At 61.8% G+C, this 15347-nt stretch overlaps 1 protein-coding gene across 1 annotated transcript; it reads right to left on the bottom strand.

The window, feature by feature from the left end:
* Window positions 1–1145: 1145 nt before the first annotated feature.
* Window positions 1146–15336, bottom strand: PPT2 (palmitoyl-protein thioesterase 2). Its single transcript, XM_082299998.1, has 9 exons — window positions 15313–15336; window positions 14983–15201; window positions 12852–13005; window positions 11037–11132; window positions 9108–9215; window positions 7082–7165; window positions 5875–5959; window positions 3913–3967; window positions 1146–1432 (listed from the first exon to the last, which is right to left on the bottom strand). Exons 2-9 carry the CDS (start codon window positions 15199–15201, stop codon window positions 1289–1291), a joined length of 945 nt encoding a protein of 314 aa, XP_082156124.1. The 5' UTR covers window positions 15313–15336; the 3' UTR covers window positions 1146–1288.
* Between the last annotated feature and the right edge of the window lie 11 nt (window positions 15337–15347).

The following is a 15347-nucleotide window of genomic DNA, read 5'->3' on the forward strand; positions in this document are numbered from 1 at the left end:
CCCTACAGTTGCCCCCCAGGTGTCCTATAGGTGCCCCATAGGCGCCCCACAGGTGCCCCTATAGATCCCCCATAGGCGCCCCACAGTTGCCCCTATAGATCCCCCATAGGCGCCCCACAGTTGCCCCTATAGATCCCCCATAGGCGCCCCCCAGTTGCCCCTATAGATCCCCCATAGGCGCCCCACAGGTGCCCCTATAGATCCCCCCATAGGCACCCCACAGGTGCCCCTATAGATCCCCCATAGGTGCCCCACAGTTGCCCCTATAGATCCCCCCACAGGTGCCCCCATAAGTGCTCCACAGGTGCCCCAGAGTTGCCCCTATAGACGCCCCTATAGATCCCCCACAGGCACCCCCCAGGTGCCCCTATAGATCCCCCATAGGCGCCCCACAGGTGCCCCTATAGATCCCCCCATAGGCGCCCCCACAGGTGCCCTGTAGATGCCCCTATAGGTGCCCCATAGGCGCCCTGACAGTTGCCCCCACAGTTGCCCCCATAGGTGCCCCCCAGTTGCCCCTATAGGTGCCCATAGGTGCCCCTTAGGTGCCCCTATAGATCCCCCATAGGCACCCCCCAGGTGCCCCTATAGATCCCCCATAGGTGCCCCGCAGTTGCCCCTATAGATTCCCCCATAGGCACCCCCCTGTTGCCCCTATAGATCCCCCCACAGGCGCCCCACAGGTGCCCCTATAGATCCCCCATAGGCGCCCCGCAGTTGCCCCTATAGATCCCCCATAGGCGCCCCGCAGTTGCCCCTATAGATTCCCCCACAGGCGCCCCACAGGTGCCCCTATAGATCCCCCACAGGCGCCCCACAGGTGCCCCTATAGATCCCCCCACAGGTGCCCCCATAGGTGCTCCACAGGTGCCCCAGAGTTGCCCCTACAGATGCCCCTATAGATGCCCACAGGCACCCCCCAGGTGCCCTATAGATTCCCCCATAGGCGCCCCACAGTTGCCCCCATAGGTGCCCCCACAGTTGCCCCCATAGCCGCCCCCACAGGTGCCCCTATAGGTGCCCCCACAGTTGCCCCTATAGGTGCCCCCCAGTTGCCCCCACAGTTGCCCCCATAGGTGCCCCCACAGTTGCCCCTATAGGTGCCCCCCAGTTGCCCCCACAGTTGCCCCCATAGGTGCCCCCCAGTTGCCCCTATAGGTGCCCATAGGTGCCCTATAGGTGCCCATAGGTGCCCCCCAGTTGCCCCTATAGGTGCCCATAGGTGCCCATAGGTGCCCATAGGTGCCCCATAGGTGCCCCATAGGTGCCCGCAGGTGCCCGCAGGCGCCTATGTGAGCCAGGGCCGGATGCAGCGCTCGTAGACGCCGCGGTGGCTGTGCCAGGCCGTGTGTGGCACCCCGGGCACCGCGCAGCCCCCCAGGGCCCCCCGGCCCCAGAGCGTCTTCAGCCCGAACGTGTCCTGCACGAACACCTGGGGGGCGGAAAAACCCCGTCAGGGACCCCGAAATCCACTCGGGGACCCCAAAAACGGCATCGGGGACCCCGAAAACGGCATCGGGGACCCCAAAAACCCCTAAAGGACCCCAAAAACGGCATCGGGGACCCCAAAAACCCCATCAGGGACCCCGAAATCCACTCGGGGACCCCAAAAACGGCACCGGGGACCCCGAAAACCCCCTAAAGGACCCCAAAAACCCCATCAGGGACCCCGAAATCCACTCGGGGACCCCGAAAACGGCATCGGGGACCCCAAAAATCCCATCAGGGACCCCGAAATCCACTCGGGGACCCCGAAAACGGCACCGGGGACCCCGAAAACGGCATCAGGGACCCCAAAAACCCCTAAAGGACCCCAAAAACCCCATCAGGGACCCCGAAACCCCCTAAAGGACCCCAAAAACGGCATCGGGGACCCCGAAAACGGCATCAGGGACCCCGAAAAGGGCATCGGGGACCCCAAAAACCCCATCAGGGACCCCAAAAACCCCATCAGGGACCCCGAAATCCACTCGGGGACCCCGAAATCCACTCGGGGACCCCGAAAACGGCATCGGGGACCCCGAAAACCCCCTAAAGGACCCCAAAAACCCCATCAGGGACCCCGAAACCCCCTAAAGGACCCCAAAAACGGCATCGGGGACCCCAAAAACCCCATCAGGGACCCCGAAATCCACTCGGGGATCCAAAAACAGCATCGGGGACCCCGAAAACCCCCTAAAGGACCCCAAAAATGGCATCGGGAACCCCAAAAACCCCATCAGGGACCCCAAAAACCCAATCGGGGACCCCAAAAACCCCATCAGGGACCCCGAAATCCACTCGGGGACCCCGAAAACGGCATCGGGGACCCCAAAAACCCCCTAAGGGACCCCAAAAACCCCATCAGGGACCCCAAAAATCCCTAAAGGACCCCAAAAACGGCATCGGGGACCCCAAAACCCCCTAAAGGACTCCAAAAACCCCATCAGGGACCCCGAAAACGGCATCGGGAACCCCGAAAACCCCCTAAAGGACCCCAAAAATGGCATCGGGGACCCCAAAAACCCCATCAGGGACCCCGAAAACGGCACCAGGGACCCCAAAAACCCCTAAAGGACCCCAAAAACCCCATCAGGGACCCCAAAAACCCCATCAGGGACCCCAAACCCCCCTCTCACCCCAAATCCAAGGGTCCCATCCCCCAAAATCCGGGGGTCCCACCCCAAAATCTGGGGTCTCACCCCAAATCCAGGGGTCCACCCCCCCAAATCCGGGATCCCCACACCCCAAAATCGGGGTCCCACACCCCAAATCCGGGGGTCCCACCCCAAACTCGGGGGTCCCACCCCAAACTCGGGTTCCTCACCCCAAATCCGGGGTCCCCACCCCAAATCCGGGGGTCCCACACCCCAAATCCGAGATCCCACCCCCCAAATTCGGGGGTCCCACCCCAAACTCGGGGTCTCACCCCCAAAATCGGGGCTTCCACACCCCAAATCCGGGGGTCCCACCCCAAACTCGGGGGTCCCCACCCCAAATCCGGGGGTCCCCACCCCAAACTCGGGGGTCCCACCCCAAACTCGGGGTCCCACCCCCCAAATCCGGGATCCCCACACCCCAAACTCGGGGTCCCACACCCCAAATCCGGGGGTCCCCACCCCAAACTCGGGGTCCCCGCTCCAAAATCGGGGGTCCCACCCCAAACTCGGGGTCCCACACCCCAAACTCGGGGTCCCCACCCCAAAATCGGGGTCCCCACCCCAAATCCGGGGGTCCCACCCCAAACTCGGGGTCCCACCCCAAACTCGGGGTCCCCACCCCAAATCCAGGGGTCCCACCCCAAATTCGGGGTCCCCACCCCAAACTCGGGGTCCCACCCCAAACTCGGGGTCCCCACCCCAAATCCAGGGGTCCCACCCCAAATCCGGGGGTCCCACCCCAAACTCGGGGTTCCCACCCCAAATCCGGGATCCCCACCCCCCAAAATCGGGGTCCCACCCCAAACTCGGGGGTCCCACCCCAAAATCGGGGTCCCACACCCCAAAATCGGGGTCCCCACCCCAAAATCGGGGGTTCCACCCCAAATCCGGGATCCCCACACCCCAAACTCGGGGGTCCCCACCCCAAATCCGGGGGTCCCACCCCCCAAACTCGGGGTCCCACCCCCCAAATCCGGGATCCCCACACCCCAAAATCGGGGTCCCACCCCCCAAATCGGGGAGTCCCCACCCCAAATCCGGGGTTCCCCACCCCAAATCCGGGGGTCCCACCCCAAATCCGGGGGTCCCACCCCAAACTCGGGGTCCCACCCCAAATTCGGGGCTCCCACACCCCAAATCCGGGGGTCCCACCCCAAAATCGGGGTCCCACCCCCCAAATCCGGGGGTCCCACCCCAAACTCGGGGTCCCCACCCCAAATCCGGGGGTCCCACCCCAAACTCGGGGTCCCACCCCAAATTCGGGGTCCCTCACCAGCTGCGCCTCCATGTCCCGCACGGTCTCGTTGGCGTCGTAGAACCCGAAAAGGCTTCGGGGGGGGAAATGGGGGGGTCACGGGGGGACCCCAAAATTTGGGGAGACCCCAAAAGGTCTCGGGGGGGGATTTGGGGGAATTTGGGGGGGATTTGGGGGGGATTTTGGGGTGATTTTGGGGTGATTTTGGGGGATTTGGGGGGGATTTGGGGGGATTTGGGGGGATTTTGGGGGGGATTTTGGGGTGATTTTGGGGGGAATTTGGGGGATTTGGGGGGATTTGGGGGGGGATTTGGGGGGGATTTGGGGGGAATTTGGGGGATTTGGGGGGGATTTGGGGGGGATTTGGGGGGAATTTGGGGGGATTTTGGGGGGATTTTGGGGGATTTGGGGGGGATTTTGGGGTGATTTTGGGCTGATTTTGGGGTGATTTTGGTGGATTTGGGGGGATTTGGGGGGGATTTTGGGGTGATTTTGGGGGGGATTTTGGGGGGATTTGGGGGGATTTGGGGGGGATTTTGGGGTGATTTTGGTGGATTTGGGGGGATTTGGGGGGGATTTGGGGGGAATTTGGGGGGGATTTTGGGGGATTTGGGGGATTTGGGGAGGATTTGGGGGGATTTTGGGGGGATTTTGGGGTGATTTTGGGGGATTTGGGGGGAATTTGGGGGGAATTTGGGGGAATTTGGGGGGATTTGGGGGGATTTGGGGGGATTTGGGGGGGATTTGGGGGATTTGGGGGGATTTGGGGGGGATTTTGGGGTGATTTTGGGGGGATTTGGGGGGATTTGGGGGGGATTTTGGGGTGATTTTGGGCTGATTTTGGGGTGATTTTGGTGGATTCGGGGGGATTTGGGGGGGATTTTGGGGTGATTTTGGTGGATTTGGGGGGATTTGGGGGGGATTTGGGGGGAATTTGGGGGGAATTTGGTGGATTTGGGGGGATTTGGGGGGAATTTGGGGGGGATTTTGGGGGGATTTGGGGGGTTTTGGGGGAATTTGGGGGGATTTTGGGGGAGTTTGGGGGGATTTGGGGGAATTTGGGGGGATTTGGGGGGGGATTTGGGGGGGATTTGGGGGGAATTTGGGGGGGATTTTGGGGGGATTTGGGGGGTTTTGGGGGGGATTTGGGGGGAATTTGGTGGATTTGGGGGGATTTGGGGGGATTTGGGGGGAATTTGGTGGATTTGGGGGGATTTGGGGGGGATTTGGGGGATTTGGGGGGGATTTGGGGGGAATTTGGGGGGATTTTGGGGGGATTTGGGGGGTTTTGGGGGAATTTGGGGGGATTTGGGGGGAATTTGGGGGGAATTTGGTGGATTTGGGGGGATTTTGGGGAGGATTTGGGGGGAATTTTGAGGGGATTTGGGGAGGATTTGGGGGGATTTGGGGGGATTTGGGGCCGGGTTTTTTTGGGCCAGGATTCGGAAACGTTTTGTGGGCAGTTTGAGGATTTTGGGCTGATTTTGGGGGAGTTTGGGGGAATTTTGGGGGGATTTTGGGGTGATTTGGGGAGGGTTTTTTGGGGGCTGGGATTCGGACACATTTTGGGGGTGGTTTGAGAAGAATTTTGGGGTGATTTGGGGGGATTTAGGGGAGGATTTGGGGGGAGGATTTGGGGGGATTTGGGGGGGATTTGGGGGGGGATTTGGGGGATTTTGGGGAGATTTGGGGGGAGGATTTGGGGGGATTTTGGGAGGATTTTAGGGGGATTTGGGGAGGATTTGGGAGGATTTTGGGGGGATTTTAGGGGGATTTGGGGCACTTTGGGGACGGATTTTTGGGGCTGGGTTTCAGACACGTTTTGGGGGTGGTTCGGGAAGGATTTGGGGGGGATTTTGGGGGGATTTTGGGGGGATTTTGGGGGATTTTTGGAGGGATTTTTGGGGCTGAGATTCAGAGACATTTTGTGGCCGGCTTGGGAAGGATTTTGGGGTGATTTTGGGGGATTTTGGGTCCCACCTGGACTGCCAGGGGGTGATGACGCCGTCGTCGGGGCCCCCGATCAGCACCAGGCGCTGGATCCGCAGCAGGTTCCGCTTCCAGTCTGGGGGAAAAAGGGGCAGATTTGGGGCCGTTTTGGGCTTTTTTGGGGCTGTTTTGGGCTTTTTCGGGGTTTTTTGGGGCTTTTTCGGGGCCGTTTCAGGCTTTTTCAGGGCTATTTTGGGCTTTTTGGGGGCTTTTTCGGGCTTTTTCGGGGCCGTTTTGGGCTTTTTCAGGGCCATTTCGGGGTTTTTTGCGGCCGTTTCGGGCTTTTTCGGGGCTATTTTGGGGCTTTTCGGGGCTATTTCGGGATTTTTCAGGGTTTTTCAGGGCCGTTTTGGGCTTTTTTGGGGCCATTTTGGGGCTATTTCGGGGTTTTTCGGGGCCGTTTCGGGGTTTTTTGGGGCTGTTTTGGCGTTTTTCGCGGCTATTTTAGGCTTTTTCAGGGCTATTTTGGGCTTTTTTGGGGCTATTTCGGGCTTTTTTGGGGCTATTTCGGGCTTTTTCGGGGTTTTTCAGGGCCGTTTCGGGGTTTTTCGGGGATTTTTTGGGGCCGTTTCAGGCTTTTTTGGGGCCATTTTGGGCTTTTTTGGGGTTTTTCAGGACTGTTTCGGGCTTTTTCGGGGCCATTTCGGGCTTTTTTGGGGGCGTTTCGGGCTTTTTTGGGGCCATTTCAGGGCTTTTCGGGGCTGTTTCAGGGGGTTTTTGGGGCTGTTTCACGGGGTTTGGGGGTTTTTGGGGGACGTTTTGGGGTTTTTCGGGGCCATTTCGGGGTTTTTTGAGGCCGTTTGAGGGGGTTTTGGGGTCATTTCAGGAGGTTTTGGGGTTTTTTGGGGGCCGTTTCAGGGTTTTTTGGGGGCGTTTCAGGGGGTTTTGGGGCTGTTTCAGGGGGTTTGGGGGTTTTTGGGGGCCGTTTTGGGGTTTTTCGGGGCCATTTCGGGGTTTTTTGAGGCCGTTCCGGGGTTTTTTAGGGGGTTTTGGGGTCATTTCAGGAGGTTTTGGGGTTTTTTGGGGGCCGTTCCGGGGTTTTCTGAGGCCGTTCCGGGGTTTTTTGGGGCGTTTTGGGGCTGTTTCAGGGGGTTTGGGGGTTTTTGGGGGCCGTTTCGGGGTTTTCTGAGGCCGTTCCGGGGTTTTCTGAGGCCGTTTCAGGGGTTTTTGGGGCGTTTCGGGGCGTTTTGGGGCTCACCAGAGGCGTTGGGGTGCAGCCGCTCGTCGTTGAGCAGCGCCAGGAAGTCGCTGCTGTTCAGGTACAGCTCCCGGTGGTGGGGGTCTGCGGGGGGGGGGGGGATTTGGGGAATTTCGGGGTTCAGGGACCCCCAAAAGTCACCCCCAGCCCGGGCTTTGGGGTCGGGGGTTTTGGGGAGGGGGAGATGGGGGATGAGGGGGAGGTTTTGGGAGTCTCAGGGGTTGTTTTGGGGGGGTTTAGGGGGTTTGGGGGGGGGTTGGGGGTCCCAGGGTTGTTTTGAGGGGATTTTGGAGGCTTTTTTGGGGGGGTTGGGGGGGGTTTTGGGGGTCCCGGGGATGGTTTTTAGGGGATTTTAGGGGTTTTGGGGGTCTCAGGGGTTGTTTTGGGGGGGTTTAGGGGGTTTGGGGGGGGGGGTTGGGGGTCCCAGGGTTGTTTTGGGGGTCCCGGGGATGGTTTTTAGGGGATTTTAAGGGTTTGGGGGTCTCAGGGGTTGTTTTGGGGGGGTTTAGGGGGGTTGGGGGTCCCAGGGTTGTTTTGAGGGGGATTTGGGGGTTTTTTGGGGGGTTTGGGGGGGGTTTTGGGGGTCCCAGGGTTGTTTTGAGGCGATTTTGGAGGCTTTTTTGGGGGGGTTGGGGGGGGGTTTGGGGGTCCCAGGGTTGTTTTGAGGGGATTTTGGGGTTTTTTGGGGGGGTTTTGGGGGTCCTAGGGTTGTTTGGAGGGGATTTTGGAGGCTTTTTTGGGGGGTTTGGGGGGGGGTTTTGGGAGTCCCGGGGATGGTTTATAGGGGATTTTAGGGGTTTTGGGGTCTCAGGGGTTGTTTTGGGGGGGGTTTGGGGGGGTTTAGGGGGTTTGGGGGGGGGGTTGGGGGTCCTAGGGTTGTTTTGAGGGGATTTTGGGGTTTTTTGGGGGGGTTTTGGGGGGGTTTGGGGGTCCTAGGGTTGTTTTGAGGGGATTTGGGGTTTTTTTGGGGGGTTTGGGGGGGGGTTTGGGGGTCCCAGGGTTGTTTTGAGGGGATTTTGGAGGCTTTTTTGGGGGGTTTGGGGGGGGTTTTGGGGGTCCCGGGGATGGTTTTTAGGGGATTTTAGGGGTTTTGGGGGTCTCAGGGGTTGTTTGGGGGGGGGTTAGGGGGTTGGGGGGGGGGGGGGGTTGGGGGTCCCAGGGTTGTTTTGAGGGGATTTTGGGGGTCTCAGGGTTGTTTTGGGGGTCCCCGGGTTGGTTTTTAAGGGGTTTTAGGGGTTTTGGGGGTCCCACGGTTGGTTTGGGGGGGTTTTTAGGGGTTTTTGGGGCTCCCAGGGTTGGTTTTTAAGGGGGTTTTGGGGTTTTTGGGGTCCCAGGGTTCTTTTTGGGGTCTTTTGGGGTCCCAGGGTTGTTTTGGGGATCCCGGGGATGAGTTTTGGGGGGTCCCAGGGGTTGTTTTGGGGGGTTTTTGGGGGTCCCAGGGTTGGTTTTGGGGGGTTTTTAGTGGGGCTCCCAGGGTTGGTTTTGGGGGGATTTTGGGGGTCCCAGGGGTTGTTTTTGGGGGCTTTTAGGGGTCCCAGAGTTGGATTTTGGAGGTTTTGGGGGGTTTTGGGGGGTCCCAGGGTTGGATTTTGGAGGTTTTGGGGGGGTTTTGGGGGTCCCAGGGTTGGACTTTAGGGGTTTTTAGGGGTTTTTGGGGGTCCCAGGGTTGGTTTTTAGGGGTTTTAGGGGTTTTTGGGGCCCCAGGGTTGGATTTTGGGGGGTTTTAGGGGTTTTTGGGGTCCCAGGGTTGGATTTTGGGGGTTTTTGGGGTCCCAGGGTTGGTTTTTAGGGGTTTTAGGGGTTTTTGGGGTCTCAGGGTTGGATTTCGGGGGGTTTTAGGGGTTTTTGGGGTCCCAGGGTTGGTTTTTAGGGGGTTTTGGGGGTTCCAGGGTTGGTTTTTAGGGGTTTTTGGCGGTTCCAGGGTTGGATTTTGGGGGTTTTTGGGGTTTCCAGGGCTGGTTTTTGGGGGTTTTGAGGGTCCCAGGGTTTGTTTTTGGGGGGTTTTTGGGGGCTTTTGGGGTCGGACCGTTCCAGTAGTTGCAGATGGAGACCCCCTGGCCCAGGGGGGTGTAGCAGAGGCGATAGAGGTTGGATTTCATGTGCCGGGGGAAAAGCCACTTCAGGTAATCGGTGTCTGCCCCCAAAAGAGCCGCGGACCCCCCGAAATCAGCCGGGGACCCCCCCCCCCCCCGAACCCCACTCAAGCTCCTCAGGAATCCCCAAAATCCCACCCGGAATCCCCCAGGGACCCCCCGGTGCAGTCTAAAAACGTCCCCTAAAAAAAGAAAAACGAAAAAAAAACCCAAAAAAACAAACAAAAAAAACCCCCCAAAAATTCAAAGAGAAGCCCAAAAATCCCCCCCCCCAAAAGAAAAAACAAAAAACCCCCCAAAAAACCCAAATAACAACAAAAAACAAACCAAAAAACATCCCCAAGAAAAAACCCCAAAAAGCCAACCCCCCCCAAAAAACCTTAAAAAAGGGAAAAAAAAAAAAAAAAAGAAAAAAAAACCACAAAAAACCCCCCAAAAACCAAAAAACGAACAAAAAAGAAACCAAAAAACCCCCAAATCCTCCCCAAACCCCCCTGGGACCCCCCCAAATCCTCCCAGAATCCCCCCAGGATCCCTCAAAGCCCCCCAGGACCCCCCCTGGGACCCCCCAAATCCTCCCCAAATCCCCCCAGGACCCCCCCAAACCACCCCAGGACCCCCCAAATTCCCCCCAGGACCCCCCCAAACTCCCCCAGGACCCCCCAAATCCACCTCAACCCCCCCCAAACCACCCCAGGACCCCTCAAATCCTCCCCAAATCCACCCCAGGACCCCCCAAATTCTCCCCAGGACCCCCCCAAACTCCCCCAGGACCCCCCAAATCCACCCCAGGACCCCCCAAATTCCCCCCAGGACCCCCCCAAACCACCCCAGGACCCCTCAAATCCTCCCCAAATCCACCCCAGGACCCCCCAAATTCTCCCCAGGACCCCCCCAAACTCCCCCAGGACCCCTCAAATCCCCCCAAACCCCCCCAAACCACTCCAGGACCCCTCAAATCCTCCCCAAATCCACCCCAGGACCCCCCAAATTCCCCCCAGGACCCCCCCCAAACCACCCCAGGACCCCTCAAATCTCCCCAAATCCACCCCAGGACCCCCCAAATCCTCCCCAAACCCCCCCAAACCACCCCAGGACCCCTCAAATCCCCCCAAATTCTCCCCAATCCCCTCTGGGACCCCCTCAAAGCCCCCCAGGATCCCCCCAGAACCCCCCCAAACCACCCCAGGACCCCTCAAATCCTCCCCAAATCCACCCCAGGACCCCCCCAGGACCCCTCAAAGCCCCCCAGGACCCCCCCAAACTCCCCCAGGACCCCCCAAATCCTCCCCAAACCCCCCCAAACCACCCCAGGACCCTTCAAATCCTCCCCAAATCCACCCCAGGACCCCCCAAATTCCCCTCCAATCCCCCCCAAACTCCCCCAGGACCCCCCAAATCCTCCCCAAACCCCCCAAATCCCCCCCAGGACCCCTCAAATCCCCCCAAATTCTCCCCAATCCCCTCTGGGACCCCCTCAAAGCCCCCCAGGATCCCCCCAGAACCCCCCCAAACCACCCCAGGACCCCTCAAATCCCCCCAAATTCCCCCCAAATCCACCCCAGGACCCCGCCAGGACCCCCCAAATTCCCCTCCAATCCCCCCCAAACTCCCCCAGGACCCCCCAAATCCTCCCCAAACCCCCCAAATCCCCCCCAGGACCCCCCAAATCCTCCCCAAACCTCCCCCAATCCCCTCTGGGACCCCCCAGGACCTCCCCAAATCCCCCCAGGATCCCCCCAGAACCCCCCCAAACCACCCCAGGATCCCCCCAAATCCCCCCAAATTCCCCTCAAATCCACCCCAGGACCCCCCAAATTCTCCCCAAAGCCCCCCAGGACCCCGCCGGGACCCCCCCTCACCCCCGTACTGCCCCATCTGCGGCGCCGCCAGCGAGATGAAGCTCTGCACGTTGTGGTCGGGGGTCGTGGCCAGCAGGGCCCGGCAGATGAGACCCCCTGGAATTGGGGAGGGGGCTCAGGGGAGGGGGTCCCGACACCCCCAGAGCCCCCCAGGAACCGCCCCTCCCCCCCCAAATTTCCATAAAGCTCCTCCCCCACCCCGAAATGGGATCTGCCTGGAATTGGGGAGGGGGCTCGGGGGGTGCCCGAAAAGCAGCTGAGACCCCCACCCATAAAGCCGGGAGGTTCGGGACCCCCACCCAGCAGCACGGGACCCCTCCCCATAAAGGCAGGACCCCCCTCGCACAGCCCCAGGAGCCCCGGGACCCCCCCCCATAAACCGGGGACCCCCTCCCACGACCACAAAACCGCCCGAGACCCCCTCCCACAGATCCAGGAGGTTCCCAGACCCCCACCCACCACCCCAGGACCCCTCCCCATAAACTCAGGACCCCCGGGACCCCCACCCATAAACCCAGGACCCCCTCCCACGGCCCCAAAAACACCCAGGACCCCCTCCCATGACCCCAAAACCGCCCGGGACCCCCTCCCACGGCCCCAAAACCACTCGAGACCCCAAAACCACAGCCCCAAAACCACCCAGGACCCCCTCCCACAGATCCAGGAGGTCCCGAGACCCCCACCCGCCACCCCAGGACCCCTCTCCATAAACTCAGGATCCCCAGGACCCCTCCCCATATACCCAGGACCCCCACCCACGACCCCAAAACCACCCAGGACCCCCTCCCACAGCCCCAAAACCACCCGAGACCCCCTCCCCGTAAACTCAGGACCCCCTCCCACAGATCCAGGAGGTTCCCAGACCCCCTCCCACCACCCCAGGACCCCTCCCCATAAACTCAGGATCCCCAGGACCCCTCCCCATATACCCAGGACCCCCTCCCACGACCCCAAAACCACCCAGGAGCCCCTCCCACGGCCCCAAAACCACTCGAGACCCCCTCCCACAGCCCCAAAACCACCCAGGACCCCCTCCCACGGCCCCAAAACCACCCAGGACCCCCTCCCATGACCCCAAAAACATCCAGGACCCCCTCCCACAGATCCAAAACCACCCGGGACCCCCTCCCCGTAAACTCAGGACCCCCTCCCACAGATCCAGGAGGTTCCCAGACCCCCACCCACCACCCCAGGACCCCTCCCCATAAACTCAGGACCCCCGGGACCCCCACCCATAAACCCAGGACCCCCTCCCAGGACCCCAAAACCGCCCGGGACCCCCTCCCACGGCCCCAAAACCACTCGAGACCCCAAAACCACAGCCCCAAAAGCACCCAGGACCCCCTCCCACAGATCCAGGAGGTCCTGAGCCCCCCACCCATCACCCCAGGACCCCTCCCCATAAACTCAGGATCCCCAGGACCCCTCCCCATATACCCAGGACCCCCTCCCACGGCCCCAAAACCACTCGAGACTCCCTCCCACCACCCCAAAACCACCCAGGACTCCCTCCCACGACCCCAAAACCACTCGAGACCCCCTCCCACAACCCCCCGGGGGTCCCGAGCCCCCCACCCATCACCCCAGGACCCCTCCCCATAAACTCAGGACCCCCGGGACCCCCACCCATAAACCCAGGACCCCCTCCCACGGCCCCAAAAACACCCAGGACCCCCTCCCACGGCCCCAAAACCACTCGAGACCCCCTCCCACGACCCCAAAACCACCCAGGGCCCCCTCCCACAGCCCCAAAACCACTCGAGACCCCCTCCCACGACCCCCCGGGGGTCCCGAGCCCCCCACCCACGCACCCACCCTGGCTGTAGCCCAGCAGGTGCACCCCGCGGGCGGCGTTGGCCATGATGGGGGCGAGCGCCCGGCGGAACCCGGCCACCTGCAGCCACAGCGGCCGCAGCGACGCGCCCCGGTCAAACAGGTCCAGCACCGTCACCTCCGTGCCCGGGTGGCTCTGGGGGGGTCAAAGGGGGCTCAGGGACCCCCAAAAACGGGCTCGGGGCTGTGGGAAACCCCCCTAGGAGGGGTTTGGGGTCGTGGGGAGGATTTGGAGGGGATTTGGGGGGGATTTTGGGAGGATTTGGGGGCACTCAGGGGGATTTGGGGGGGATTTGGGGACACCCGGGGGGATTTGGGGAGGATTTGGGGGGGATTTGGGGGCACCCAGGGGGATTTGGGAGGGATTTTGGGGGGATTTGGGGACACCTGGGGGATTTTGGGGGGATTGGGGGGCAATTTTGGGGGGATTTGGGGGCACCCAGGGGGTTTGGGGGGGATTTTGGGGGAATTTGGGGGGATTTTGGGAGGATTTGGGGGCACTCAGGGGGATTTCAGGGGGATTTGGGGGCACCCAGGGGGGTTTTGGGGGGATTTGGGGAGGATTTGGGGGGGTCCCAAGGATGACGGGGAGGTTTTGGGGTGGTCCCCGGGGGGGTTTTAGGGGGTCCCGAGGACAACGGGAGATTTCGGGGGTCCCTGGGGGGGTTCGGGCGGGATTTTGGGGGTTCCCGGGCGGTTTTTGGGGGTCCCGGGGGATTTTTGGGGGTCCCGAGGATAACGGGGATTTTAGGGGGTCCCCAGGGGTTCCCGGGGGGGTTTTTTGGGGGTCCCGGGGGGCTTTTGGGGCTCCCGGGGGTTTTGGGGGATCCCGAGGATAATGAGGGATTTTAGGGGATCCCCGGGGGGGTCCCGGGCGGGATTTTAGGGGGGTCCCGGGCGGTTTTGGGGCTCCCAGGGATTTTTGGGGATCCCGAGGATAACGGGGGATTGTAGGGGGTCCTCAGGGGTTCCCGGAGGGGTTTTTTGGGGGTCCCGGGGGTTTTTGGGGATCCCGAGAATAACGGGGAGGTTTTCGGGGTTCCCCGGGGGGGTCCCGGGCGGGATTTTAGGGGGTCCCGGGCGGTTTTGGGGCTCCCGGGGGGGTTTTTGGGGATCCCGAGGATAACGGGGAGGTTTTCGAGGTTCCCCGGGTGGGATTTTGGGGGGATCCCGGGCGGTTTTGGGGCTCCCGGGAGGTTTTTGGGGATCCCGAGGATAACGAGGAGGTTTTCGGGGTTCCCCGGGTGGGATTTTGGGGGGGTCCCGGGCGGTTTTGGGGCTCCCGGGGGTTTTAGGGGATCCCGAGGATAACAGGGGATTTTAGGGGGTCCCCAGGGGGTTCCCGGAGGGGTTTTTTGGGGGTCCCGGGAGGTTTTTGGGGATCCCGAGGATAACAGGGGATTTTAGGGTGTCCCCAGGGGTTCCCGGGGGGGTTTTTTGGGGGTCCCGGGCGGTTTTGGGGCTCCCAGGGATTTTTAGGGATCCCGAGGATAACGGGGAGGTTTTCAGGGTTCCCGGGTGGGATTTTGGGGGGGTCCCGGGCGGTTTTGGGGCTCCCGGGGGTTTTAGGGGATCCCGAGGATAACGCGGGATTTTAGGGGGTCCCCAGGGGGTTCCCGGAGGGGTTTTTTGGGGGTCCCGGGAGGTTTTTGGGGATCCCGAGGATAACAGGGGATTTTAGGGGGTCCTCAGGGGTTCCGGAGGGGTTTTTTGGGGCTCCCAGGGATTTTAGGGGATCCCGAGGATAACGGGGAGGTTTTCAGGGTTCCCCGGGGGGGTCCCGGGCGGGATTTTGGGTGGGTCCCGGGTGGTTTTGGGGCTCCCGGGGGTTTTGGGGGATCCCGAGGATAATGAGGGATTTTAGGGGGTCCCCGGGGGGGTCCCGGGCGGGATTTTAGGGGGGTCCCGGGCGGTTTTGGGGCTCCCGGGAGTTTTGGGGGATCCCGAGGATAACGGGGAGGTTTTCGGGGTTCCCCGGGTGGGATTTTGGGGGGGTCCCGGGCGGTTTTGGGGCTCCCAGGGATTTTTGGGGATCCCGAGGATAACGGGGAGGTTTTCGGGGTTCCCCGAGGGGGGGGGGTGTTTTTATTTTTGGGGGGGGGGTGTTTCCCACCTCGTTGATGAAGGCGCGCAGGTGGCGGAAGTCGCTGGGGCTATCGAAGAGTCCGTGCACGATGACCACGGGCCGGAACGGGACCCCCGCGACCCCCGCGACCCCCCCCGGGACCCCCGGGACCCCCACCCAGAGCAGCAGCAGCAGCAGCAAGAGGGGGAGGGGCAGCGGAGCCCCCCCCGCGCCCCCCCCGCGCCGCTCGGACCGCGCCGGGAGCATCTGCGGGGACAGAGGGGGAGGGGGGGGGGGGAGGGGTCAGTGCGACCCCCGCCCCTCCCCCACACTGCCCCAAAGACCCCCCCCTCCCCCCCCCCCCCGCGTCGTGTTTACCTCCCGGCTCCCCTCCCCCCCCACTCCACGTCACT

Source organism: Coloeus monedula (assembly GCF_965178545.1).
Source record: "Coloeus monedula genome assembly, chromosome: 36".
In the NCBI taxonomy this organism is placed as follows: Eukaryota; Metazoa; Chordata; class Aves; order Passeriformes; family Corvidae; genus Coloeus; species Coloeus monedula.

Bases quoted from the DNA above. Each gene is read 5' to 3' on its own strand.
- PPT2 (XM_082299998.1), bottom strand. From the start codon at position 15,201: ATGCTCCCGGCGCGGTCCGAGCGGCGCGGGGGGGGCGCGGGGGGGGCT. The intron at 7,166-9,107 runs GTCCGACCCCAA...CCCCCCCCGCAG, and splicing joins CATCTGCAACTACTGGAACG to ACCCCCACCACCGGGAGCTG. The intron at 1,433-3,912 runs GTGAGGGACCCC...TCCGCCCCCCAG, and splicing joins GGGACATGGAGGCGCAGCTG to GTGTTCGTGCAGGACACGTT.